This window comes from Dendrobates tinctorius, unplaced genomic scaffold, assembly GCF_039654945.1.
Source record: "Dendrobates tinctorius isolate UK_male_01 unplaced genomic scaffold, ASM3965494v1 ptg000004l, whole genome shotgun sequence".
Taxonomy (NCBI): Eukaryota; Metazoa; Chordata; class Amphibia; order Anura; family Dendrobatidae; genus Dendrobates; species Dendrobates tinctorius.
Window position 1 is genome coordinate 11,063,103 of NW_027361672.1, and position 27,854 is coordinate 11,090,956.

Consider the following 27,854-nt stretch of genomic DNA (forward strand, 5'->3'; position numbering starts at 1 on the left):
CTTGTAATCTAGCCTGATGAAGGGGCCTTTTGAGCCCTGAAAGCTTGCTTGCAAATATAATTTCTCTGCTTAGCCAATAAAGGTATCACTGCTTCAATACTTGTCTCAATTTTTTTTTGGGGGACATAAGTATTTACATGGACAAGTATCAAACACAAATCAAGAGCCAAGTGCCCCTAGAAGACTGTAGATGGCGGGTTCTCCAGCCACTTAAAGGGAATCTGTCACCCCTCCCCCAGGGCCTTTTAAAGTAAAAAAGCCACCTTCAGCAGCACTAAGGCTGTATTCTGTGAAGGTGACTCTTATGCTTATTATCCCTAAGAACGCTGAAATAATGACATTTATAAATTGCCCGCCATACCTCTATTGAGTCACTGAGGTATCTTTTCTCCCTGTCTCACCCGCCTCGCAGCCGTCCATCATCTCCCTCTTGCCTCCGTGCGCCGCCTCCTGTTTCTCGTTACGTCACCGGCGCCCTGCACGCTGCCCAGGGACTTACATCAGGTGATGATGTAAGGATATCACACCTGCGTGTGAGGCCCCAGATCCCGCCCTGCAGTGTGTTATGATGTATTCACACTGCGGGGCTGGGAATCTGGTGCCTGCGCAGTGAGGAACTATGACGCTGCCGACGTATTCCGGTGGAGGAAAGAGGAGGAGGGAGATGGGGACAGGCGCAGAGATCCTCACTGCGCAGGCACCAGATTCCCAGTCCCACAGTGTGACTACATCATAACACACTGCGGGGCAGAATATGGGGCCTCCACTACACGCAGGCGCGATATCCTTACATCACCTGATGCAAGTTCACGGGCAGCGCGCACAGTGCATGCCCGAGAAATGATTGCAGAGCGCAGGCGATGTAACAAGAAACAGAGGAGGAGGTGCACGGAGGCAAGAGGGGGATGATGGACGGCTGCGAGGCGGTTGAGACAGGGGGAGAAAAGATACCTCCGTGACTCAATAGAGGTATGGCAGGCAATTTATAAAAAAAAAAGTCATCATTTCACCGTTCCTAGGGATAATAAACATAAGAGCGACCCTAACAGCATGAAGCCTTAGTGCTGCTGAAGGTAGCTTTTACTTTAATAGGCCCTGGGAAGGGGGTGACAGATTCCCTTTAAGAACTTTGGCAGCACACGCTGTCCAATTATCTTCACATCTTCATGTACAATACAGCAATTTAACTCCCATTTAACCTCACCATGTGTCTGACGATGTTACAGGCATGGTTTCTGATGTAGGTGGACTTAAATTAGTTGAAGCCTCTTCCCTTGGAGGAATCTCAACTTCTGGTTCAAAGTAAGAGTTAATCGCTCTCTGAAAATTAAAAAAATATATATATTTTATATTAAAAAAAAACAAAAAAAAAAAAAAAAAAACACAACAAAAGCACATTCTAAAACGACTACATAATGACAAAGATATATTTTACATCTTTCTTATGAGACATAATCTACATAGATCTGTTAATAATGTTTCGATGTTGACAGCCAGTACAGTTCTGGGAAAACTTAAATGGAATCTGTCAGCAGGTTTTTGCCATGTAATCTGAGAACAGCATAATGTAAGGGCAGAGACCCTGATTCCAGGGACATGTCACTTGCTCAGCAACTTGATGTTGTTTCAATATAATTAGCGTTTTATTAGCAGGAGATTATCACTGCCAGACAGTCCAGCTAACCTGTGTATAACCCCCATCCACACAACTGATTCGCAGTTTGCCATGTACACAGTAATCAGGAGTGTGAGTGGGGTTATATACAGATCAACATTCTGACCACAGGTTGGAGCCAGACGGGATGTGGCCATGACCACCCATCAAACCTGGCAATTTTTATGCCATAAATGCACCTAATTCATTACGGGGTGTTACCTTTAATGAATTCTGAGCATCGTACTCCAGCAATCCCTTCATCAATACTGCAGTGTGAAGCGCCCCCAATGAGTTTTCCCTACTCAAGGGGGACATGACTTCTCCACAGCACAGCTAACCTTGCTCCGCTATAAAACTACCTATTCACTAAGGCCGTGCAGCAGACGGTAAAATCTGTCCTTGGCAGTTCCACTGCGTAGAACGTCTGATCCCGGGGTCTCCGAGGAGTCCAACAATTTATGAACAGTTTCATATACTGTACATTAAATAACCCTCACAAGATGTAAACGAGCAAGGTTATAAGAAAAGCGTCAAAACAATAAAAAACATTGTGCGCTGTGGGGTCGGGAGGTCCGAACTATCACGGGATTTAGCCCACATGGTGAATTCACTATTAAAAAAACAAACAAGAAGGACAAATGCTAGGAGTGAGAATTGCAGAACTTTTGTTTTTTGGTCACTTAACATCTCAAAAAAAACATCCGTAAGGGGAGAACTTTGGGCATTTTTTTTACTCCCTTCACATTTACCAATTTTATTCACTCGGGACTTCTGTAATTTCTCACCACCTGGTGGAGACATCTGCAGCCACGAGATTGTACTGCGCCACGGCATAGGTTACTGAGCCAAACATGACTTTATTACTATTCATTCCACCCTGAAAGGAGGTTTATTAGGCGACCGATACCAATAGCCCCTGATCACAGGGCAGTGATAGGAGCTGCTGGCTGTGCTCACACAGCGGTATACGCGTACACATAGGATGCCCCACATGAACCCTCCCTCCCTGCCACTACTGGGAGTAGCCAGCGCACAGCCATACTTCCAGCTCCCAGTCATTCTCCGCCAGGTAACACTGCGCCACAGCCCGGTCACAGCCCACAACGGTGGAGAACTCGGCACATCTGCGCTCCCTGTCCGTTATCAGGGCCGCATCCCCCGGGGAGAACCCCACAGCACCGGGCACCTCCATGCCACAGTCCGGAGCCACTGTAGCTGCGCGCCTCCAGCACCGTCCACCAATCAGCGTATGAGCTGCACTGAGCCACTATCCCATTGGTTGGGAAAGCTCAGCGAGGATTATCGTGAGATGCACGTACTATAACGTTTAATCACGTGCTGCGTTCCACTGTGGAACGCGGAAGTAGAAGTAGCGCATGTTAATTATTGTGCTCTCTTGGGTCGTTTCTGCATAGCTCGTTGTAGTGCTGGCACTGGTCCTCGGTGAAGTAATTCCGCTTCTGTGCTGGGGAGTGGAGAGCCGGCTTCGGAAGCCCCTTTAGCAACGCCCTTAACGTGTTGGGGGCGGGGCTTGTCAGCGCGTGAATTCCCTTGGAGGTGACCTGCACTGTATAGACCCCGCATATTGGTGCCGGGATTGTGCTGACCCGTCATGAGCGCTTTAACCACGAGCACGTTACGATCGTTGATCAAAGTCTTAGGAGAGGGGGCAGGATTTGACCGAGTCCTGAGCAAGGTATACAGCGCCGTGACCGGAGTCATTGCACTCATCCTACAGTAACCAATCAGATTACTGCTTGTATTCAAAACATTGGGCTGACAGAATGAACCCTGGATTCTGATTGGTGGCGACGGGCAACGCCTCTACTTCTGTCAGTGTTAAAGGGAATCTGTCACCTATTTTTTGGAGTATCAGCTGCAGGCACCGCCATCAGGGGCATTATTCTGTAATGCTGTAGATAAGCCCGCGATGTATCCTGAAAGATAAGAAAAATGAGTTATATTATACTCACCCAGAGGAGGTCCGGGTCTGGTTTGGCGCCTCCCATTTTCTAACGATGCCGTCCTCTTCTTTGCTTCCCGTCGTGGCTCCTGCGCAGGCGCACTGCTCTGCCCTGTAGAGGGCAGGGCAGAGTCCTGCAGTGCACAGGCGCCGCGAGAGATCCGGCAAAAAAATAGGTGACAGAATCCCGTTAAGTATTTTTTTTCAACCCTTAAGCCCTGTTCTCACATAGGGAGATCGCTAGCGAGATCGCTGAAGCGTCACCGATTTTGTGACTCAACAGCGATCTCGCTACATGTGACACGCAGTGCTGACCGCCACCCCCGCTGGATATCGCTGATCGTGCTCAAATGTCCTGGGCCATTTTTTTCGTCATCGTCGCGCATCTCTGTGTTTGACGTCGACGAGTGACCTCGTTGGTGACGCAGAACTCAGGGATGCAGGAATCGTTTGAAAAGCTGCCGTGACAAGGTACCAGTGACCGGCGAGGTCGTTATAAGGATCAACGGATCGTTGCTGCGTCGCTGAAGAGATCTGCCTGTTTGGCAGCTTACTAGCGACCATTTAGCGACGCACCAGCGATCCTTTCCAAGTTGTATCGTTGTCGGGATCGGTGGTGCATTGCTAAGTGAGACGGGACCCTAAGGGTATGTGCACACACTGCTGATTCTGGTGCGGATCCGCAGCAGATTCTCATGCGGTGTACAGTACCATTATATCCAATGCAAATTAAAAAACCGCTGTGCACATGCTGCCGAAAATTCCGTGCGGAAACGCAGAGGTTTATTTTCTGCAGCATGTCAATTCTTTGTGCGGATTCCGCAGCGTTATTACACCTATTCCATTATAGGAATCCGCAGGTGTAAAAACGCAGGCCAAATCCGCAGGTAAAATGCAGGTCATTTTACCTGCGGATTGTGCAGATTCCGCGTGGAAAAGTCCGCACAGGAATCCGCAACTTGTGCACATACCCTCAGACTAATAAGACTGTCTTATGCTTTGAGGTCAAGAGAATCTGTCGGTAAGATTACCCCCACCCCCTAAAAAAAACACACCTAAGGGCATGGAAATCCATCCACACCTTTATATTTAGTATCTATTGCTGCATTCCTGAGGAAATGGTGTCAATCTCATGCAAATGAGCCGCTATGTGCTCTGGGGTTGACCGAGGAGCACTTCCCTGCCCAATTCCAGCCATTGATATAATCCCGGCCTTAGTTCTTTGTTTGGTGTTTTACATCACACAGACGATGAGCTACCAATGGAGCAAAAGAGGCCGGCGCTGGGTGAGAAAATCACCGCTGGCGGCCGGGGCTCGGGGAGTGCTTTGTCACGGCCAGAGAACTTAACGCCTTTTTTCCATATGGATAAAAGTGATTTGTGCAGAATATATAGAGGGGTGATGGCTTTGGCCTTCAGTGACCTATGTGCTGGAAATGAGCAATAAGTCTGAGTGGAATTGAATTCTACTAGAATTTTGTGCATTTTCTTACAATTTGCTTCCGCACTAAGTTAGTAAACTGGCTGTTGTTGGCTGGCATCTTCCTGAACCATAAAGGGTTAAAAAAAATAAAATCCTTTTCACTTTTCCAGCCGCTCCGCTCTTCACTGCCACCCTCCAGCCCTCATCACCGACACTGGGCATGCTAACATCCCTGGGCCTCACGCACTAGGCCGAGGCTTCTAGGTTAGATAGACCCGGGAGTGTTCTGAGTATGTGTCCACACCGACATGTATAGTGCCACATTACTGTGAGGCTTATTTACCTGTGAGCCCTGGGAATGGGAATCGCGGGGGTCTATGCACTGTGCTGCGACTAAATATAAATATTCCCACAACATTTACTTTCAGCTGAGCTGCAATGTTCAGCACGGCCTAGGAAGAAATGAACATGTCGCTATGATTTTCTTTTTTGTGTGAGAACAACAGATGTGTTTCCATGTTTCGTGTTGCTTTGGTGTTTCCTCAGCTCCAGCTTGTGTCGGAAAGTCCTGGGAAAATTGTTTGTGAGCTGAAAGTTGATGAGGAGCACACAAATCGTGGTGGCACGATGCACGGCGGCTGCACGGCTACCTTGGTGGACACCGTTTCTACTGTTGCACTGATGCACACAGAAAGAGGAGCTCCGGGCGTCAGTGTGGACATGAACATCACGTGAGTTTGGCTTCGTGGTGTGACAAGCAGGAGGTTTTTGCCCAAGTAATGACAATTTATAACCTGTCCACAGGAAAGACGATAAATGTATCTCTCAGTGCTTCACTGATCACTACACCAGGGGGTCCTGAGTAGTATAGGGATTAATCATGTGCACCGCTACTTATTTTACTACTAGATGGAGGCCCGGTGCAATTGCATCGGGAGGGCGGTAATGTCGCTACGGGGGCAGGCTTTGTATCGTTGAATCTCTCCCCACCCCATGTGCTCTTCCAGAGTCTCATTTGCCCTTTGTTGTCTTTGATGTTGTGCCTTTGCTGCTTTCCTTTCATTGTCATTGGCGTACTTTTTAGGAGGAGCCATGTTGGCATTGATATTTGTTTTTTAAAGGGGTTTTCCCACGTGTCTGACCGTGTACCGAATATACCACATCTCCTGGGCAGGGGAGGAAGCAAAAGACAATACTGACATTACAGCAGGAGATCGCAGGACACATTTTGTGAGGTAAAATATTTTTTAAAAACAGTCAGTGAAATAGTTTACCTCCAAAAATGAATCCACTGTGATCCCCTGCTGTAATGTCAGTATTGTCTTATGCTTCCTCCCCTGCCCAGGAGATGTGGTATGCTCTGTACACGGTTAGACACAGTCAATTTTTAAAATGAACTTTTGTTCGTGGGAAAACCCCTTTAATGTGACCGGCTTCCTCAGCCTGTAGACACATTGCGCATCTGCCTCTGGGATCAGCCGAATGATTCACTGCACCTGCGCGTAATTCGCGCAGGCGCAGTAAATCAGATCGCTGCCATCTTTGTGTAGACAGATAGCGGCGGTCACATTCAAACTGCGCATGCGCTCCTGTACAGAGATGGCGGCAGTCAGTGAATCATTCGGCTGATCTCGGCAGCAACGTGTTCGCGACGGTGTTCCGCTGGTGGTGTGAATCTCACCAGCACACGCAGTGTGGGCTGCAGGAATTTGCCAGTTTCTGACCCGGGACTTGAGGGTATGTATGTGTTATACATACTCCGAGCCAGTGGGCACGGCCTTGCTTCCATACACTTGTATATAGCGAGTCCGTGCCCTCTAGTCGTCCACGCCCACGTCACTAGACAGGGTGCAGCCTCACTCAATATTAGTGTATAGAGCGAGGCCGCGCCACTAGAGGGGCTCTGACTAGACCTGGAGTATGTGTAACTCATGCATACCCTTGATCCCAGGTTAGAAATCACACTCACCCCATAGTGCTTGCGCTGAAGAGTTTCATAAGTCTACAGTCACACAGAGTGACTGCAGACTTATCGATATGGACTGGACAACCCCTTTAACCCAATGGATTTGGCCATATGCCAGTTAGAGGGGTTGTCCAAGCCTCTGGCTCAAATTTGTAGTCACTCTGTGACTGCAGACTAGTGAATCCTCACAACGTGCATAGTGCAAGCTGTCAGGATTTTCTGGTGCCAGGAATGGGCAGTCATATGACCACAAGTATGCAATTTTCATACTTTAGGCCACATTTCAACTACACATGTGCACGCTTTTATTGAGCGAGGCCGCACACATCCGATCAGCTCGTGACTGCATGTATGCAAATCGCATACTTCTAGTCATGCGCTACTTGTACCACTTGCAGATTCTAGGCTTAAGAACCAGCTCATGTCGCTTTGCAGCTGCCAGGATCATTGAATCCAACCAGTCTGTGCCCTTGAGCTTCTCTCATGCAGCCACTGCTACAGCCTGGGAGAGTGCAGTGTTTGAACTGGCGGCAGGATCACACTGCTGGTCTGAGCAGTCAGCCTTCAGGAGCACACCACTCCTAGTAAAGCAAGAAGCCGGGGGCTGGGAGTGATGCGTTCCTGAAGATACAACATTGGTGCAACGCTTTAAGCCACCAACGTAGAGCAGCCCTTGTTCTGAAGGGCTCATTGTTACCATGCATTCTGTTCTTTGAAAGGATATCCTTCATTGCTACATTGACAGCTGAAGAATGAGGAACGAAGCTGGTGGAAATTGCCAGTGGGTCCTCAGAGAAGTGAATATAAACATTTCTGAGGGCGCATGCATCTTCGCAAAGAGATTTAGGGAACTGCAGAGGCTCCACTGTATTCGTTAGCCGTGATTGATCAAGGCTGGCATTTTGTTACAATGGAGTAAGATGCGTGAAATTCTTTGCAGCATGAATATGGTTCATTTTTGTTGTTGTCATGCGCCAGCATAAGAAATATATGCCAGTCCGGGACTTGGGTACATATTTGAAGTAATTAAAATGGTATTCCGATCTCCAAGACCTTATCCCAATATGTAGCATGTGTAGTAATAACAATAATATTAGCAAATACATCCAATTAGAAATGTAGTATAGATTTTCTGGTTCGCTCGGTCTCTGTCGTCATGTAAAGAGCATTGCAGGGCCTTAGGTATCCATGGTTACGACCACTAGCAACCAGCTGTCACTATATCAGTGGTCATAACCATGGTCCTGCAATGCCTGAACATGAGGAAAGAGGGATTTTTGGTACTTACCGTAAAATCTCTTTCTTGGAGCCTTCATTGGGGGACACAGGTTACCATGGGTGTATGCTGCTGTCACTAGGAGGCTGACACTATGCAAATAAGAAAAAGTTAGCTCCTCCCTGGCAGTATACACCTACCGACAGGCACAAATTACCTCAGATGGTGCAAAAGCAGTAGTAGGAGCAACTATAAGAAATCAACCTATTGTAAGGTAGTGCCTATTGTTCATGTTCGGAGACACTCACTTGGCAGCGGATTAATCATGTCAGGCATGGGTTGTTCACATAAATCAGTTCATCAGGTTTATTGTGCAGCATAAACCATATAGCAGCAACAGTCTTACATCAGACCAAATGAAGATTCATAGTGGAGCACCGCTCCCTTATCCCTGTGGTCACACAGGCTGTGCTTTGTCCAGCAACCAGGCTTTACAATCTCAGTTAATTCCCCCTGTCCAGGTTACCTCTTGGCTGCTTCTCAGTCCTGACGTCCCTTCCCTCCTGGGGACTGTCCAGTACTCACAGGCTATTACACACAGGCCACACACGGTCAGTGGCGTCCACATGTGCGCTTCAGGAAGGTAGCCCACCTTCCAGCATGACAGCCTTCCGGGACCTTTCCACACGGACCAATCAGATCCAGGCGCTCACTCATGTGACCTACCCTGGTCACCTTATATGGTCCGTAGCCACGCCCACCGGATCACATGGCTATGACCTCATTGCAGGTCCTATATCAGACACCCATGCATGCATACATACATATACAGGCTTACTATGGGCGTTTTTAGACACACGCCCCTGGGTGGGTTTGTAGGTGACTGGTCCCACCCGTCTCACCAGCCACCTGAAAGCTCTCCCTCATACTTTGTAACAAAAACCTCAGCAGTACCTCTGCTGATCAACACTCATTCAAGCTTCCATCCCAGTGCCACCCCCCCGGGATACATAACGGTCATTTACCATCCTGGCATTCATCCTACCTCCATTACCACAATGGATATGCCTGTGTGCATGACCCATACAGCGCCCCCTAGCTGTCGCAGTGGTCACTGCACCACACTATGTACCAACCAAACGGTACATTGGCCAACACGGCACAACATTAAGGGAGGGTGCTGTGTCCCCCAATGAAGGCTCCAAGAAAGAGATTTTACGGTAAGTACCAAAAATCCCTCTTTCTTTCTCGCTTCATTGGGTGACACAGGTTACATGGGACGTCCAAAAGCAGTCCCAAGGGTGGGAAAGAAATGCTGAGAGAAGGGTACTTAGGTCAGCCGGTGGGAGACCGCCACCTGCAGTATCTTCCTACCCAAGCCTGCATCAGCAGAGGCGTATCTACCTTGTAAAATCTCACAAAGGTATGGAGGGACGACCAGGTAGCAGCCTTGCAAACTTGCAAGGCCGAAGCCTGGTGACGAATGGCCCAGGAAGCTCACAGCCCGGGTAGAGTGAGTCCTCACCCCGGAGGAGGCTGTTTGTCCGGGACCACGGTACGCCTTTGGAGGCTGGAAACCCTTTCCGACGACCTTCAGAGGCGACAAACAGGGAATCGGACTGACAGAAGGAAGCAGTCTTAGCAAGGTAGACGCAAATTGCCTTGACCAAGTCCAAATTGTCGAGGGATCTCTCCAAGGGATGAGTTGGAGAGGGACACAGAGAGGGGAGGACGATGTCCTCATTGATGTGAAAGGCAGAGACTACCTTTGGCAGAAAGGCAGGAACCGGTCTGACGACTACCTTATCCTGGTGCAAAACTAGAAAAGGAGAACGGCAGGACAATGCTGCTAACTCTGAGACCCTCCTAATGGAGGTGATGGCGACCAGGAAGGTCACCTTCCATGAGAGGACGGAAAAAGAAATATACTGAATCAGCTCAAAGGGCGCACGCTGGAAGGCGCTCAAAACAAGATTTAGAGCCCATGGATCGACCAGAGACTGGTAAGGAGGCGCTATGTGAGCGACGCCCTGAAGAAAAGTCTTCACCTGGGGAAGAGAAGCGATATCTCTTTGGAAGAGGATAGCCAGAGCGGACACCTGACCCTTTATGGTACTGAGGGAAAGGCCGGAGTCGAGACCCGTCTGTAGAAAACTCAGAATGGAGGGAAGAGAAAAAGTCATAGGAAACAAACTGTTGACCTCACACCACCGAAAGAAGGCTTTCCAACATCTGTGATAGATGCGTGATGACGCTTCCTTGCCTTAATCATGGTCTGGATGACCTTGTGGGAAAAACCTGCATCCCTCAGGACCGCGACCTCAACGGCCGTGCCATTAAATTCAGAGGCCGAGAATTCGGGTGGAAGAGGGGCCCTTGCAATAGAAGTTCTGGACGGTCTGGAAGCCTCCAGGGAACGTCCGAGAGCATGTTCACTAGCTCCGCATACCAGGCCCTCCGTGGCCAATCTGGAGCTACTAACAGAACGGGGACCCCTTCTGCCTTTATCTTTTTCACGATTCTTGGAATCAGGGAAAGAGGTGGGAACAGATAAGGCATGCGAAACCGGGACCACGGGATCACGAGTGCGTCGCAACCGACATCCATCGGATCCCGAGACCTGGCTACGCATCGGGGAACCTTGTGGTTTGTTCGAGACGCCATGAGGTCGACATCCGGAGCACCCCACCTCAAACAAATTTGGTGGAAGACTGCGGGGTTGAGAGACCAATCGCCTGACACGAGCCCCTGACGGCTCAGGAAATCGGCTTCCCAGTTGTCCACCCCTTGAATGTTGACGGCCGATACAGCGGGAACATGGCTTTCCGTCCAACGCAGAATCTTTGCCACTTCCAGCATGATCTGCTTGCTGCGAGTTCTGTCTTGGTGATTTATATACGCCACGGCAGTGGCATTGTCCAACTGGATGCGGACTGGCTTGCCTTCGAGGAGGGGCTGCCAGCGGATGAGGGCAAGAAGGATTACCCTGATCTCCAAGTGATTGGGAGGAGATTCTCCTGAGCATCCCAGCAGCCCTGCGCTGTGAGGTGGAGAAAAAAACGCTCTCCAACCCCAGGAGACTGGCATCGGTGGTGATGACCTGCCACCGAACAGGAAGGAAGGATCTCCCGCGTAGGACCAAGTTGGAAAGCATCCACCAGGTTAGGCATTGCCTCACTTTGGGAGGCAGAAGTACCGGTCTGTCTAGGGAAATCGTCGTCTTGTCCCAGGCAGACAGGAGGGCCAGCTGGAGAGGGCGGGAGTGAAACTGGGCATACGGCATTGCTTCCATGGAGACAATCCTCTTCCCCAGGATTCTCATGCAGAGCCGAAGGGGAAGAGGGACCGGGCGCTTTAGGGCTTTGATCCCCTGCCAGAGGGATGAAAATTTCTCCTTTAGAAGGAAGAAGGAAACTTGGATGGTGTCGAATCCCATGGCCAGGAAAACGAGACGCTGAGTTGGCATCAGGGTGGACTTCTTTTTGTTGATTTTCCAGCTGAGACGGCGCAGCGTGTCCAGAGTGATCTGGAGGCTGTGATCGCAGTCTCGGCGAGAAGGGCCCTTGACCAGGAGATCGTCGAGATAAGGGATTGTAAGAATCCCCTTTGAACGAAGGATGGCCATGACCGCTGCCATGATCTTCATGAAGACCCTGGGGGCGGACGCCAGACCGAATGGGAGAGCTGTGAACTGGTAATGGTACTCCTGTATGGCAAACCGGAGGAACCTCTGATGCTGCACACAACAGGAACGTGCAAATAAGCATCCTGAATGTCCACAGAGCAAAGATATTCCTCCGGTTCCATGGAGGCGATCACCGAGCGCAAGGACTCCATTCGAAAGTGGCGAACGCGAATGTGGCGATTCAACTGCTTGAGGTCCAAGATCAGGCGAAGAGAACCGTCCTTTTTTGGGACTACGATCAGGTTTGAGTAAAACCCGGAAAACCGTTCGTGCCAAGGAACAGGAACAATTACTGCTGAGCTTAGGAGGGAAGAGACGCCCTGGGACCTGAGAGGGCTGTTTTGGTGAACGAGAGAGGAAGAAACATTCTTTTGGGGCGAAGAAAATTCTATCTTGTAGCCTGATGTGACAATCTCCCTGACCCAGGCATCGTCAACCGCCGCCAACCAAGTCTCCTTGAAAAGAAGAAGCCTGCCTCCCACCCTGGAAAGATTCCTAGGTGGGGGTGACCCGTCATTTTGAGGAAAATCTGTGGCCGTGAGAACCGGAGGGCTTAGAGGGACAGCTCCTAGACCTCCAGAGAGGGGTAGGTTTGAAGGAAGGTTTCCTTCTTTCCCCTTGTGCGGAAGAACGGTCCTGCTGGGAGGATCCGCCTGAGGAAGAGAGAGGTCGAAAAGGCTGGGGGCCCTTTCTGTTGAAGGGGCGTCTTGGCCTGGATTGGGGCAGAGAAGTACTTTTGCCTCCGGTGGCATCCGAAATGATCTGGTCTAGCTTGGCCCCAAAGAGCCTGGAGCCCTGGAACGATAGGCCAGTGAGATTTTTTTGGAAGCTGGATCTGCGTTCCATGCCTTCAACCAAAGGATGTGGCGAATAGCAATAATGTTGCTGTTTGCTCTTGCTGAGCAAGCAGCAGCATCCAGGGAGGTATTCAACAGGTATTTACCCGCATGGGCAATTTGGTCTGCCAAATTTGCTAGCTCTTCTGTGGGAGCTGCCGCCACAATGCCTCGACAAAGTATCTTGGCCCAGGCAGATATTGCTTTCACCACCCATGTGGAGGCAAAGTTTGGGCAGAAAGAAGTGCCTGACGCATCAAAGGCTCATTTGGCTAGAGCCTCAATCTGTCTGTCCGTAGGGTCCTTGAGAGACGCCGAATAGGGAATGGACAGGACTGTGTGAGATGCTAAGCGTGAAACCGGCGGGTCCCCCTTAGGAGATTCAGACCATTTTCTGACAAGGTCTGAACTAAAAGGGTAAAGGATGTCTAGTCGTTTTCTTCCCGGGAAGCGTTTGCCGGGATGTTCCCAGTGTCTAGAGGTAGTGACCACAAACTCGTGATTGGGAAAAAGTTTGGAAGGATGTTTTACCTGTTTGAATGAAACTGACTGGTCCTGAGCAGTAGCGTTTTCTTTTATTTTGAGGGTTTGAATAATAGCCAAAATAAGGCCATCTACCATGTCCTGCGTTCCAGAGTTCTGATCTGCATCAGAGTCAGAATCTGACAGAGAGGCTACATCTGACCAGACGTCCGCCTCCGAGGAGGGGGAACGGACAGAGAGGGGTACCCTTGGTGCTGTCGAATCTGAAGAGGAGCTAGACAGAATCAACTTCCTAGACCTCTCTCCAGATCTGTCCCTGCGTGCGACTCACCATGTGAGGTGTTCGGAGCATTAGTGGCGGCAGTGAGATGCGGCATACGTTCCAGGAAACCGACTTAGACATGGCAACAGTCAAACCTGAGACCGACTGGGACACGGCAACAGCCCACTCCGGGGGGGGGGGTGCTTTCATCACAGGCGTTAGAGGTCTCCTGAGGGGCAGACATGGTGGAAGGACTGCAGGACGGACAGAAGAGGGATGGCTGGCCTGAAGCCCACTTTCTCTTTTATAGCGGGCACAAGCGTAGTCAATTACCGTAGGGATATAGCCAGAAGCCCCTGTAGAGTTGGGCATAGGTAGAGCCTATGTGAAGACTGCAGCAGCACGCTATGAAGGCGATACTGCTGAGGGGAGCTAAGAGTAACAAAAATGGCCAGGGGAGTGGAAAATGCAGAGCCTACCAGACACCCAGCGATGAAGGTAGCAGTGTCCCCCACTGGATCCCTGATGGATGCTGCAGAAGTGCAGGAAGCTGTGACCCCCCCCTCCCCCCCGTGGCACAGACGCCGCCGGAGCAGGTGGAAGATGGACGCTGTCCTGTGACCACGAGATGCGCTGAGGAGAGTGGTGGGCGGGGTTATCGTCCTGAGGAAAGAGGTAAGTCAGAGACTCCCTGTCATTGGCCTGTCAGGTCGGGCGCGCAGAAAAGAGAAAGCATCCTAATAGGCTGGCATGCCTGTGGGGGCGTGACCAGCCTGTTATGTGCCCAACACCAGCGTCGGGACCGACGCGCAGGCCAGGGGGGGGGGGGGGCGGTTGTCCGGCGCTGGCAAAAAACGAAAGCGCCGCGCACATTGGTTGAGGCTGGCAGAGGGGCATGGCCGGGACTGAGGATGTGCAGGGGAAAATTGCCGAGCCAAACTGGGGGGCGTGTGCGGCAAGGAGCGGAGCTCGCTGATAGGGTGAATATCGAGAGGCATGGCCTAACGAGAACAGCCGGGTTAAGAATACGGCTGAAAAATGTCAGACTGAGCACGCTGGCTAAGAAAAAAGGGTGTGAATTTTGAAATCTGGTCCTGGGTAGAAGGAGAGCACAGGAGCTGCTGGGCCTATACCGGTGAGCGGGGTCATACTAATTTGCTTCTTGAATCCGGCTCCTCTTCATAGCTGAGGATCACATCAGGAGCCCTCGGGATGGAGAGGGTCCTGGGAGAGAAGATCTGCCTTCCCACACATCTCCAGATGGTGCAGAAGACGGCGTCAACCCCTTAGGAACTAGGGGGAAGGCCACCACCGGTGACCACCGTCTTCCTCTCGGCCCTTTCCGAGGATCCGAGGAGAGGGGTGAGGAGGGGAATAGGCAAGGACTGGCCAGCGAGTCACCCTGAAACACCCCAAAGGGGGGATGGGGGACAAAGTCCTGCCAGCGGGTCCGAGAGTGGGCGATACCACACTGCTCTCTCGGTCGCTTAAATGTGGGAAAACAGGGTGAGAAATCTGCACCCTGTTACCCGACGAGCTGTATCTGAAAAACAAAGGTGAAATGATTAATAAACACACAAAAACCTGTAAAGTAAAAGACACTGCGGATCTGGTGTTAGATCCAGGTCCACCTCCTACAGACACCAAGCAAAAACTGGGGTAATTTGTGCCTGTCGGTACGTGTATACTGCCGGGGAGGAGCTAACTTTCTTATTTGCATAGTGTCAGCCTCCTAGCGACAGCAGCATACACCCATGGTAACCTGTGTCCCCCAATGAAGCGAGAAAGAAAGAGACATAGCGAATCGGAAGAACTATTCTACATTTCTTATTGGAGTTATTTGCTAATATTATTATTACAGCAAGATCTTGGAGATGGGAATGACCCTTTAGGGTATGTGCACACATAGGTTTTTTGTCTCTGCGGATTTTGTAGAGAAAACTGCAGGAAATCCGCAGGACAAAGTGCTGCGGTTTATCTGCGGTTTTGCCCTGCAGTTTTACACCTCATAATGGATGAGGTGTTTAAAACTGCAGCGTTTCTGCACCAAACAATTGACATGCTGCGTTTTGAAAACCGCAGCAAAACCGCGCGGAAAAAAACGCATCATGTGCACAGCTTTTTTTTATTTCCATAGGTAATAAAGGTACTGTACAATGCAGCAGAATCTGCTGCGTTTCTGCAGAGCCAAAAACACTGCGGAAACCGCAAAGTGTGCACATACCTTTAAAGTAACTTTTATGAGTGTCCATTCTGAGGACAACAATCAAGTACTTGTTTTTGTTTCCCTAATATACCCTTATCCACCCCATCTACCTTGGCAAACATGGAGAAAAATAGTTGCCAAAGGGGATGTCTTTGCTTATGATATTAATGAACACCCGCCATCCTTAGCGTATGTGCACATGTTGCAGATTGCTGTGCGGATCCGCAGCGGATTTGGCCCTGCAGATCCACAAGAGAATACGGTACAATGTTATTCTATGGCGAGGAAAAAAAAGGAGATTTTTGTGTACTCACCGTAAAATCTCTCTTAGCCTTTAATTGGGGGACACCTTGGGTGTTATGCTGCTGTCCACTAGGAGGCGACACTATGCATAATCTGAAAAAGATTAACTTTGGCTCCTCCTCTGCAGTATACACCCCTGGACGGCGTCAGCCTTCTCCAGTTTTGTGCCAAAGCATAAGGAGGAACGTAACCAAATAACATAACCATGCCTGTAAGAAGGCTACTATGTACGAGCTCAAAGAACAATATGAGAACTCAACAGGAAACAACGGCCCGTAAGGGCAACAGGGTGGGAGCTGTGTCCCCCAATTAAAGGCTAAGAGAAAGAGATTTTACGGTGAGTACACAAAAATCTCCTTTACTCTGTCGCCTAATTGGGGGACACAGAACCTTGGGACGTCCCAAAGCAGTCCCTGGGTGGGAAGCAGTGGACGAATATTGTGCTGACAGTCCCCTAGACTTGGGGTACTGCCGCCTGCAGAACCAGTCTACCCAGGCTCGCATCCGCTGAGGACTGGGTATGAACACTGTAGTGTTTCGTAAACGTGTGTAGGCTAGTTCAAGTGGCCGCCTTGCACACTTGTTGTGCCGAAGCCTGATGCCGAATGGCCCAGGAGGCCCCTACTGCCCGTGTAGAGTGTGCCGTGATACCGGCCGGAAGAGGGGAACTGTTAAGTCGGTAGGCCTCATGTATGGTGGACCTGATCCACCTGGCAAGGGTAGCCTTGGAAGCCGGCAACCCCTTGCGACTACCTTCCGGAAGAATGAAGAGGGAATCAGATTTCCGGAAAGGTGCAGTCCTGGACACGTAAATTCGCAATGCTCTGACGAGGTCAAGCGTATGCAGAGCCTTCTCCACTCTATGAACCGGAACCGGGCAAAGGGAAGGCAGTGAAATCTCTTCATTAAGGTGAAAGTTGGACACAACCTTCGGAAGGAAGGATGGTACCGTGCGGAGAACCACCTTGTCCTGGTGAAAGGCTAGGAAAGGCCGTCTGCAGGAAAGTGCTGACAATTCCGACACTCTGCGTAACGAGGTGATCGCCACTAGAAAAAACCACTTTCTGAGACAGAATGGAGAGTGGAACTCCTCTAAGAGGTTCGAAGGGTGGAGCTTGCAATGCTGTCAGGACCAGATTGAGGTCCCACGTATCCAGCGGACGTTTGTAGGGAGGAACCAATCGGGAAACTCCCTGGATGAAAGTCCTTACTTGCGGTTTAATAGCAATGCGCTTTTGAAAAAGGACTGAAAGCGCCGACACCTGACTCTTAAGCGAACTTAAGGATAGCTTGGCATCTAGGCCCGATTGAAGAAAACTTAGTACCTTCGGGAGGGAATAAGGGAGTGGGACTTGTCCATGAGATTCGCACCAAGAAAAGAAAGCTCTCCAGGTATGATAATAGAGCTTGTCGGAGGCAGGCTTCCTTGCTCTGATCATAGTTGTAATGACTGCCGGTGAAAAACCTGCCTGGGTTAGAATCCAGGTTTCAAGGGCCATGCTGTCAAATTGAGAGCCCCTGAATTCTGGTGGAAGAACGGACCTTGAGACAGAAGGTCGTGACGGTCGGGTAGACGCCAGGGGGCGTCTGCCGTAAGTTGGACGATGTCGGCGTACCAAGTACGTCTGGGCCAGTCGGGCGCGATGAGGATGGTCGGAACTCCCTCTTGCTTGATCTTCCTCACGACCCTGGCGATTAGGGGGAGGGGTGGAAAAATGTACAGGAGTCTGAACTGGGACCAGTCCTGGACCAGGGCATCCGCTCCGAGCGACCGCGGGTCGTGTGTCCTGGCCATGAAATTGGGAACCTTGGTATTGAGATGGGATGCCATTAGGTCCACATCCGGGGTTCCCCAGCGTTGACAGATCTGGTAAAAAATCTCGGGATGGAGAGACCACTCCCCCGAGTCCATTCCTTGCCTGCTGAGGAAGTCGGCTTCCCAGTTTTCTACACCCGGAATGTGTACCGCAGAAAGTACCGACCTTGTGTCTTCCGCCCAGCGGAGGATATGAGCCACTTCTCTCATCGCCTGGGCGCTGCGGGTCCCGCCTTGGTGGTTCACGTATGCCACAGCCGTGGCATTGTCCGACTGTATCCGTATGTGCGAGGCTGCAAGCAAGTGATGAAAGGCTCTCAGTGCCAAGAGAATGGCCCTGATTTCCAGAACATTGATGGGCAATGTCACTTCCCTCGGTGACCACTTGCCCTGTGATGTAGGTGCACCGCCCCCCAGCCTGTCAGGCTTGCATCGGTAGTCAGGATCTTCCATTGTCCTGAGAGGAATGGCTTCCCTTGTGTAAGCGAGGTTGGTTTGAGCCACCAATGCAGGGACCTCCTGGTTGATGACGTCAACCTGAACTCCCTGTCGAGGGAGAAGGGGTTCCTGTCCCAAGATCTGAGCATGGCTAGTTGAAGGACCCTGAGGTGAAACTGGGCAAATGGCACTGCCTCTATTGCTGCTGCCATCCGGCCGAGGACTCTCATGGCAAACCGGAGAGATCGAGGAGGACTGCGAAGGAGTAACATAGTTATTAAGGTTGAAGGGAGACTTTAAGTCCATCTAGTTCAACCCATATCCTATCCTAACTTGCCCTAACATGTTGATCCAGAGGAAGGCAAAAAAACCCCATGTGGCAACAGTAGGCTTCACATTGGGGAAAAAAATTCCTTCCCGACTCCACATACGGCAATCAGACTAGCTCCCTGGATCAATGCAATATTAAGGAGACTAGTGTATATACCCTGTAATATTATACTTTTCAAGAAAGGCATCCAGTCCCTTCTTAAATTTTAGTAGTGAATCACTCATTACAACATCATATGGCAGAGAGTTCCATAGTCTCACTGCTCTTACAGTAAAGAATCCGCGTCTGTGAGTATGCTTAAACCTTCTTTCCTCCAGACGTAGAGGATGCCCCCTTGTCCCCGTCACAGGTCTAAGAGTAAAAAGATCATTAGAAAGGTCTTTGTATTGTCCCCGCATATATTTATACATTGTAATAAGATCACCCCTAAGCCTTCGATTCTCCAAACTAAATAACCCCAAGTGTAATAACCTGTCTTGGTATTGCAGACCCCCTAGTTCCCTAATAACCTTGGTCGCTCTTCTCTGCACCCGCTCCAGTTCAGCTATGTCTTTCTTATACACCGGAGACCAGAACTGTACACAGTATTCTAAGTGTGGTCGCACTAGTGACTTATATAGAGGTAAAATTATGTTCTCCTCATGAGCATCTATGCCTCTTTTAATGCATCCCATTATTTTATTTGCCTTTGCAGCAGCTGCTTGACTCTGGCCACTAAATGTGAGTTTGTCGTCCACCCATACACCCAGGTCTTTTTCAGTGACTGTTTTGCCCAGTGTTTTACAATTAAGCACATAATTATACAACTTGTTCGTTCTACCCAAGTGCATGACCTTACATTTATCCCCATTAAAGCTCATTTGCCATTTATCAGCCCAAGCTTCTAGTTTACATAAATCCTCCTGTAATATAAAATTGTCCTCCTCTGTATTAATTACCCTGCAGAGTTTAGTGTCATCTGCAAATATTGAAATTCTACTCTCTATGCCCCCTACAAGGTCATTAATAAATATGTTAAAAAGAAGCGGGCCCAAAACTGACCCCTGTGGTACCCCACTGCTAACCGTGACCCAGTCCGAGTGTGCTCCATTAATAACCACCCTTTGTTTCCTATCCCTGACCCAGCTCTTAAGCCACCTACACATATTTTCCCCTATCCCCATTGTTCTCATTTTATGTATCAACCTTTTGTGTGGCACCTTATCAAAAGCTTTTGAAAAGTCCATGTACACCACGTCCACTGCATTCCCTTGGTCCAGTCCGGAACTTACCTCTTCATAAAAGCTTATCAGATTAGTCTGACAGGAACGGTCTCTTGTAAACCCATGTTGATATTGGGTCATAAGGTTATTCTTCTCCAGATACTCCAGTATAGTATCTCTTAGAAAACCCTCCAGGATTTTACCCACAGTTGAGGTTAAACTTACTGGCCTATAATTTCCAAGTTCAGTTTTTGTCCCCTTTTTGAATATTGGCACCACATTTGCTATACGCCAGTCCTGTGGTACAGACCCTGTTATTATGGAATCTTTAAAGATTAAAAATAGTGGTCTATCTATGACTGTGCTTAATTCCTGCAGTACTCGGGGGTGTATCCCATCCGGGCCCGGGGATTTGTCAATTTTAGTGATTTGTAGATGCCGCCGTACTTCCTGCTGGGTTAAGCAGGTGACATTTAATGGAGAATTTTATCCCTGATCATGTTATCCGTCATGGGATTTTTTTGTGTAAATACTGTTGAAAAAAAGTTATTTAGCATATTGGCTTTTTCCTCATCCTCATCCACCATTTCACCCAGACTATTTTTAAGGGGACCAACACTATCATTTTTTAGCTTCTTACTATTTATGTAGTTAAAGAATATTTTGGGATTATTTTTACTTTCTCTGGCAATGAGTCTCTCTGTCTCAATCTTTGCTGTCTTGATTTGCTTTTTACAGAATTTATTTAATCTTCTGTATTTAGTTAATGCCTCATCACTACCTACTTGCTTTAATTCTCTAAATGCTTTATTTTTGTCCCTTATTGCGCCCCTTACAGCTCTATTTAGCCATAGTGGTTTCCTCCTATTTCTCGCGTGTTTATTCCCATACGGTATATATTGTGCACAGGTCCTATTCAGGATGCTAATAAATGTCTCCCATTTTCTTTGTGTGTTTTTATGTTTCAGGATATCGTCCCAGTTAATTGCACCAAGATCATCTCTCATCCGGTGGAAATTTGCCTTCCTGAAGTTTAGTGTCCTTGTAACCCCTCTACTACACGTCTTATTAAAGGATACATGAAAACTTTTTAATTTGTGATCACTATTACCCAAGTGACCCTCAACCCTTACATTTGATATGCGGTCTGGCCTGTTGGTTAATATTAGGTCTAGCAGTGCCCCCCCTCTTGTTGGGTCCTGAACCAGTTGTGAAAGGTAATTGTCTCTCATCGTTGTCAGAAACCTATTACCCTTGCTGGAACTGCAGGTTTCGGTTCCCCAATGTATTTCAGGGTAGTTGAAGTCCCCCATAATAATGACTTCTCCTTGAGTCGCTGCTTCATCTATTTGCTTTATGAGGATATTCTCTGTAGCTTCCATTATTTTTGGAGATTTATAACAAACCCCTATCAGTAATTTATTATTTTTCCTCCCTCCCCTTATCTCTACCCACAGGGACTCTACATTTTCATTAGATTCATATATATTATCACGAAGGATGGGTTTTAAGGATGATTTTACATATAAACACACGCCTCCCCCTCACTTATTTGTTCGGTCATTTCTGAACAGACTATAGCCCTGTAAATTAACCGCCCAGTCTTGGCTCTCGTCCAGCCATGTCTCAGATATCCCCACCATGTCATAATTATGTTCCAACAACATTAACTCCAATTCCTCCTTTTTGTTGGCGAGACTTCTGGCATTAGTATACATGCACTTTATGTATCTCTCTGTACCTCTATTCTTTCTTAAATTATTAACTGTTCTAACCCCACCCCCCATGCCACCTCCACCCCCAATGTCATTATTTGTGCCCAGGTCTCTATCTGCACTGTCTTCCCCTCCTATAAAAGGAATACCCTCCCCCCCGTCCCTAGTTTAAACACTCCTCCAACCTTCTAGCCATTTTCTCCCCCAGCACAGCGGCACCCTCCCCATTGAGGTGCAGCCCGTCCCTAGCGTAGAACCTGTAGCCAACTGAGAAGTCGGCCCAGTTCTGCAGGAACCCAAACCCCTCCTTCCTACACCAATTCCTGAGCCACTTATTAACCTCCCTAATCTCCCGTTGCCTCTCTGGTGTGGCACGTGGTACAGGAAGTATTTCCGAAAATACCACCTTGGAGGTCCTTGCTTTAAGCTTACAGCCTAATTCCCTGAAATCATCTTTAAGGACCTTCCACCTACCTCTAACTTTGTCATTTGTGCCAATGTGCACCATGACCGCTGGATCCTCTCCAGCCCCTCCCAGTAATCTGTCAACCCGCTCAGCGATGTGTCGGACTCGAGCGCCAGGTAGGCAGCACACCGTTCGACGATCCCTGTCTTTGTGACAGATTGCCCTATCTGTTCCCCTAATAATTGAGTCTCCCACTACCAGAACCTGTCTGGCCTGCCCTGCTCTCCTATTTCCCCCCTTACTGGAGCAGACACTCCTCCGGCTTTCAGAGGACATGCCTTGCTGCAGCAGTGCTACTCCTGCACTAACACTCCCCTCATCTGCCAACTTAGCAAACTTATTGGGGTGTGCCAGATCAGGACTAGCCTCCCTGGTGCTCTTCCCTCTACCCCGCCTTCTAACTGTCACCCAGCTAGCTGCTTCATTTTCCTGCAGCTCCAACCTAGCATCCCCCCCCTCATCTATCCCATTGAGCGTCTGCTCAGTGAGCAGAAGACTCCTTTCCATATTGTCTATGGATCTCAGTGTTGCCAGCTGCACATTTAGATCCAGTATCTGGGCTTCCAAATGCACAACGTGCTCACATCTCGCACAGCAGTATGCACCCTCGACCGGCTGTTCAAGGATTTCATACATGCGGCAAGACGTGCACTGGATGGCATTGGCAATAGTGGAGCACATCCTAATGGGGATTGCACCAGACAATAAGATAAGCAAAAATAAATTAAAAAAAAAAAAAAAAGAATTAATATAACAGCAATTCAGTAAGACCTCCCTTGGAAACTCCCTGAATCTAAAGTCACTGAATTTCAAGTCACACACTTACCACAGTTCGCACTTACACTCAGGTCACACTCAGCTCGTTCACACTCGCTCAGGAAGAAGATTTAAAAGAGTTTTTTTTTTTTTTTTTTTTCCCCTTTTACCAGCACACCACCTTGCTGCTCAATGCACTTCCAAAAGGACTCCCAGACGGATGGCCAGTGTCTTGTCCTTGGGAAGGAGCACCAGGCCCCTGGCGGTGTCGAATACCATTCCCAGGAATGTTAGAGTCCGAGTTGGGATGGTCGACGATTTCTGTAGGTTGACTAGCCATCCCAGGCGACTCAGAGTGTCTAGAGTGATTGAGACACTGACCTCGCAGTCTTTGAAAGTGGGAGACTTGACGAGGAGGTCGTCCAGGTACGGGACGACTAGGATGCCTCTTGAGTGCAGGACGTCCATGGTGGCCGCCATGACTTTGGTGAACGTTCTTGGAGCCGTGGCGAGTCCGAACGGAAGGGCGACAAACTGGTAGTGGTTTTGGTTGACCGCGAACCTGAGAAACCTTTGGTGGGCGGGAGCAATTGGTATGTGGAGATACGCATCCTGTATGTCTATGGAGGCGAGGTATTCTCCCTGCTCCATGGATGCAATGATGGACCGGAGGGACTCCATGCGGAAATGACGGACCCGTACGTAATTGTTGAGCTGTTTTAGGTCCAGTATGGGTCGGACGCCGCCTCCTTTCTTGGGGACTACGAACAAATTTGAGTAGAATCCTCGGAATCTCTCGTTCGCGGGAACCGGCACCACAACTCCTGATTGAAGGAGAGAGGAAACCGCTTGGTGGGAAAACACGAGCCTTTTCTGGTTGTGTTGGAGGAACAGAAAGGAAGAACCGGTTCGGTGGAACGGAAGTGAACTCTATCTTGTATCCGGAAGACACTATTTCCCTGACCCACCTGTCTTCTGTAATAGGCAGCCAGACTTGCTGAAAGAGTAAAAGTCGGCCGCCTACTGGTGGGGTGTCTTCCGGAGGTCTCGAGTCATGATGAAGTGAAGTTCTGAGGTTTTCCTCCCTTGGGTTTCGCTTGGCCTGCTTTCGACTGCCAAGCCCTGTACGGTCGCTGCTGAGTCCGTGGGTTGTCTCTGCGTGGAGAACGGTTGCGGTTTTGCACTGGGCGCGAAACGGACCAGCCTGAGGAATTCCGAAAGGATCGGAATCGCGTCTGGTTTCTTCGTTTAAACGTGCGTTTCGGTTTTAGTTGAGGGAGAGAGGTACTCTTACCCCCAGTGGCATTGGCTATCATGGTGTCCAACTTTTCGCCGAAAAGTCTTCCAGTAAAATACGGAAGTCGCGTGAGGGACTTCTTTGAGGCCGCATCCGCTTTCCATTCTCGCAGCCAGAGGATGCGTCGGATCGTGATGGCGTTTGATGCTATTCCCGCTACACCTCTGGCGGAATCCAGGGCTGCATGAATCATGTAGTCTGCTACCACTGCCATCTGGACCGCTTGGTCCGAGAGTTCAGGATTTGAAGCCTGAAGACCCTCCTGTAGCTTTTTGGCCCAAGCCAGGATGGCCTTGGATGCCCAAACTGAAGCAAATGCAGGGCCCAGAGAGGCGCCTGCCGCTTCGAAAATAGAACGAGCCATGCGATCTACTTGCCGGTCTGCTGCGTCCCTGAGGGTTGAGCTATCCGGCAGAGAGAGTAAAGTCTGCGCTGCTAGCCTAGAAACCGGAGGGTCCACTTCAGGTGGATCTGTCCATTGTTTGGTGTCTTTCTGTGGGAAGGGGTACTTCGCTTCCAAATATTTGCGATTATCGAATTTTTTGTCAGGCTGCGCAAACTGTTTGGTAAGTATTTTCTCAAACTCATCGTGATTAGGGAAGACCTTAGGTGGTTTTTGAACACTTTCGAAGCAAATCCTATGTTCTGGGACTTCCGGGGGCGACTCTGGAATTTTTAGCACCCGATGAATGGCAGAAATTATGTCTTCAAGTAGCGCTGTATTGCTAGGGGGAGAAGGTACCACGGACCTGACCGTTTCATTATCTGAGTCGGAGTCACAGATGCCCTCTGAATCCTGTGCCTCGCTAAGGTGATCCCTGGAGGGCGACCTGGGGCGGGGGTCTTCTGTGATGGGGGATCCCTGTGGTAAATTGCACTGTCTGTCTGTGGCAGGGGACTGCCCAGGAGACCTGGAATGACGCTGTCTCTCCCTAGAGGGGGACGACCTTGTGCTATAGTGCGACTTAGGTGATCGAGACCTGTGGGTCCGCTTACGACTGTGAGAGTCGGAAGCAGCATGTTCCTGAGACAAGCTGTCCGTTTGCTGTGTACCGTCCATAGCCGGGGCCCGACTCTGCAGAGCTTGCAGTAATGTAGCAGTTAGGATGTCTATGGACTGTGACATAGACTGAGACATCTGAGTTGCCCATTCCGGCGTGGCCTGTGACACTGAAGCGTCAGTAGGGACTCCCTGGGGTTCTGACCCAGAGTTCTGGATGCAGTCCCGGCAGTGCGGATACGTGCTGCCACTAGGGAGCGTGGCTTTGCAGGCTGTGCAGAATGCATAGAAACATTCCTGCCTGGTTCTCTTCCTTGAGCCCGGCATAGTGCACAGAGGCTGGCTATAAGGGATCGTACAGGGGTGGCTACGCAGAGGGAACCCACAGAAAGCCTTATAGGAAGTATAGATTCACAGCTGAGTAATGAGAACCCAGCTGTGAGCTTACCCCACCGGTGTGCCCCTAGGTCCAGCGCCGACAGATCCAAGTTCTGTGCCCCCCGGAGACCGCTGTGATGCTCCTCTCCTGGATCTCATCCAGAAAAAATGGCCACCGGGGCTCTGAGGAGAGGGAGGAGGGGGCGGAGAGCTGAAAAGGGCGCGATGGGCTGTGTAAAAACGCGCCCTTTCTGCCTCAATCCGCCCCTTCTATGACACTCCAGCGTGTCATTTTGGTCATCCGGGGGGCGGGGAAAAGGCGGCGGCTTCGGCTAGGCCGAAGCCGCGGCCTAAATTAGAAGCCTGATGCCCAGGAGGGCTCCAGAGCGGCGCGGTAGTCCGGGGGGGGGGGGGGGGGCGGATTTGTACCAGACCCCCCCAGAATGGTCAACTGGATAGCAGTGGGGGTAGCAGGGGTAGCGGTTTTTGTATTGGGTGCCCCTGAAGCGCTATGGAGCCGCTGCTGTTGCAGAGACAGGGACGCAGAAAAACCCTGTCTCTGCTGTGCCAGCCAGTCCGCACCCTCCCCCGGCCGCAACAGGATCCCTCAGCCAGCCTGGGGTCCCTGGAAGCTGCGAAATGCCGCCTGATCTCCGACCCTACCTGAGGCGTCTCAACCTAATACCCCCTGCGGGGGATTAGGGAGGGTGCGTCTGTCACCGTCAGGGGGTCTTCATCCTCGCCTCAACCCAGACCCCTTAAAGGGGTTGGGGAAGGAGGGGGGTCTCGACCTCGAACCAGGACCCGAGGGACTGGGGAGGGAGCGACATGGGGAAAAAACCACCTCGACCTCAACCGGGTACCCCTAATAGGGGACCGAGGAGGGAGCCATGCCGGGAGTCTCGCTGGAGACCCACTTTTCTTCATCTGTATTTCCGTGGAAAAAAGGAAAAAAACGGAAGAAAAAAGGTGTGCCTCCTTGCAACACTAAGCAAAAACTGGAGAAGGCTGATGCCGTCCAGGGGTGTATACTGCAGAGGAGGAGCCAAAGTTAATCTTTTTCAGATTATGCATAGTGTCGCCTCCTAGTGGACAGCAGCATAACACCCAAGGTTCTGTGTCCCCCAATTAGGCGACAGAGTAAACCGCTGTGCACATGCTGCGGAAAAATCCGTGCGGAAACGCAGTGGTTTATTTTCCGCTGCATGTCAATTCTTTGTAGGTATTCCGCAGCGCTTTTACACCCATTCCATTATAGGAATCCGCAGGTGTAAAAACGCAGGCCAAATCCGCACAAAAACCGTAATAAATCAGCAGGAAAAACGCAGATTTTGACCTGCGGATTCTGCCAAAATTAGCCGATTCAGAGTGGAAAAATCCACACATGAATCCGCAACGTGTACACATACCCTTATAAAGGACAGCCACGTTTCCGGATGCCCTCCAATCTGATATTAATCATCTATCCCAAGGTGAGGTCGTCCATATCATAAGCCTGGACAATCGCTGAAACTGTATAGTCAAGTAGCTCAGGCTACACTCTGTATGTTGAAGTGCTGCTTTTGGATGAGGATATGATCTTCCACAAACAGTATGGCAAGGAGACTGGTCATTGCATTTTCAGAATACTTTTAATTTTCTTAAAATGGCATTTTTTAGTCTCAACAAGACAGATACATTAATTTGTTTCAACCAACCCATAGGCAGTTAAAAAGTACAAAGGTTGGGCTAAAACGCATCCATGCATCTGTCTTATTGAAACTGAAAAAGCTATTTTAAACAAATAAACATTAAGATGTTGAGTACTGGGACTTCTTGCTCTTTAACCTGGACAAAGTCCCTGTGCTAGTGAGAGAACATGCGAAATCTATGACAAGGGTTAGGGAGAAGGTAACTTTATTACATCTAGTTATGAATATTCATACTGTCTAGGCAATGATTGGATTGTGAATTATTAAAGCTGGGTTCACACAGGGTTTTCTATTGTTTCCATGACCTTTGGACCACTCAGAGGAGAGGACTCTGGGAGGGTTGTGGGGCCAAGTATTCTTAAAACTGCTCCAAAAAATAATCAGTAACTTTTCCTTTGCTCTCTTAAAGGTATATGAATGCTGCCAAAATTGGAGAATCAGTTCTGATAACTGCACAAATTTTAAAACAAGGAAGAACGCTGGCGTTTGCAACTGTGGATCTGATTAATAAAGAGACGGGGAAACTAATCGCACAAGGAAGGCACACAAAACATCTTGGAAGTTAGAGCCTTCAATTCTCATGAAGGACTTTGGAAAAAAAATATGTAATGAGAATTATCACTCCTTTCAGTTTGTTTTTTCTCTTCATATAGTTCCATTTAATAAAATTCACTGCTTAATGTCCTCTTTCACATTTATTGTACAGGGTGGGCCATTTATATGGATACACCTAAATAAAATGGGAATGGTGACAGTTTTCTTGC

General features: G+C 49.4%; 2 protein-coding genes across 4 annotated transcripts in view; one reads left to right on the forward strand and one right to left on the reverse strand.

The window, feature by feature from the left end:
• Positions 1-2,975, reverse strand: part of TDP2 (tyrosyl-DNA phosphodiesterase 2) — a 36,427-nt gene extending 33,452 nt beyond the window's left edge. Inside the window, exons 1-2 of one of the 3 annotated variants that reach the window (XM_073566134.1) lie at positions 2,844-2,975; positions 1,205-1,320 (exon numbers count right to left, since the gene is read on the reverse strand). In XM_073566134.1, coding sequence (XP_073422235.1) covers positions 1,205-1,320; positions 2,844-2,849 — 122 coding nt within the window. In that variant the 5' untranslated portion in view covers positions 2,850-2,975. Of the gene's footprint in view, positions 1-1,204; positions 1,321-2,699 lie in introns of all 3 variants that reach the window. The other 2 variants (XM_073566135.1, XM_073566133.1) reach the window with 2 other exon arrangements.
• Positions 2,976-3,006: 31 nt separating this feature from the next.
• On the forward strand, positions 3,007-27,770 carry ACOT13 (acyl-CoA thioesterase 13). The gene is made up of 3 exons (XM_073566136.1): positions 3,007-3,353; positions 5,590-5,774; positions 27,500-27,770. Exons 1-3 carry the CDS (start codon positions 3,270-3,272, stop codon positions 27,654-27,656), a joined length of 426 nt encoding a protein of 141 aa, XP_073422237.1. The 5' UTR covers positions 3,007-3,269; the 3' UTR covers positions 27,657-27,770.
• Positions 27,771-27,854: the final 84 nt, after the last annotated feature.

What these genes read in the sequence shown, in the direction of transcription:
- ACOT13 (XM_073566136.1), top strand. Translation starts at nt 3,270, where the DNA reads ATGAGCGCTTTAACCACGAGCACGTTACGATCGTTGATCAAAGTCTTA. An exon ending in TTGACCGAGTCCTGAGCAAG is followed by an intron (nt 3,354 to 5,589) that starts GTATACAGCGCC and finishes GTGTTTCCTCAG; the next exon opens with CTCCAGCTTGTGTCGGAAAG. An exon ending in AGTGTGGACATGAACATCAC is followed by an intron (nt 5,775 to 27,499) that starts GTGAGTTTGGCT and finishes GCTCTCTTAAAG; the next exon opens with GTATATGAATGCTGCCAAAA.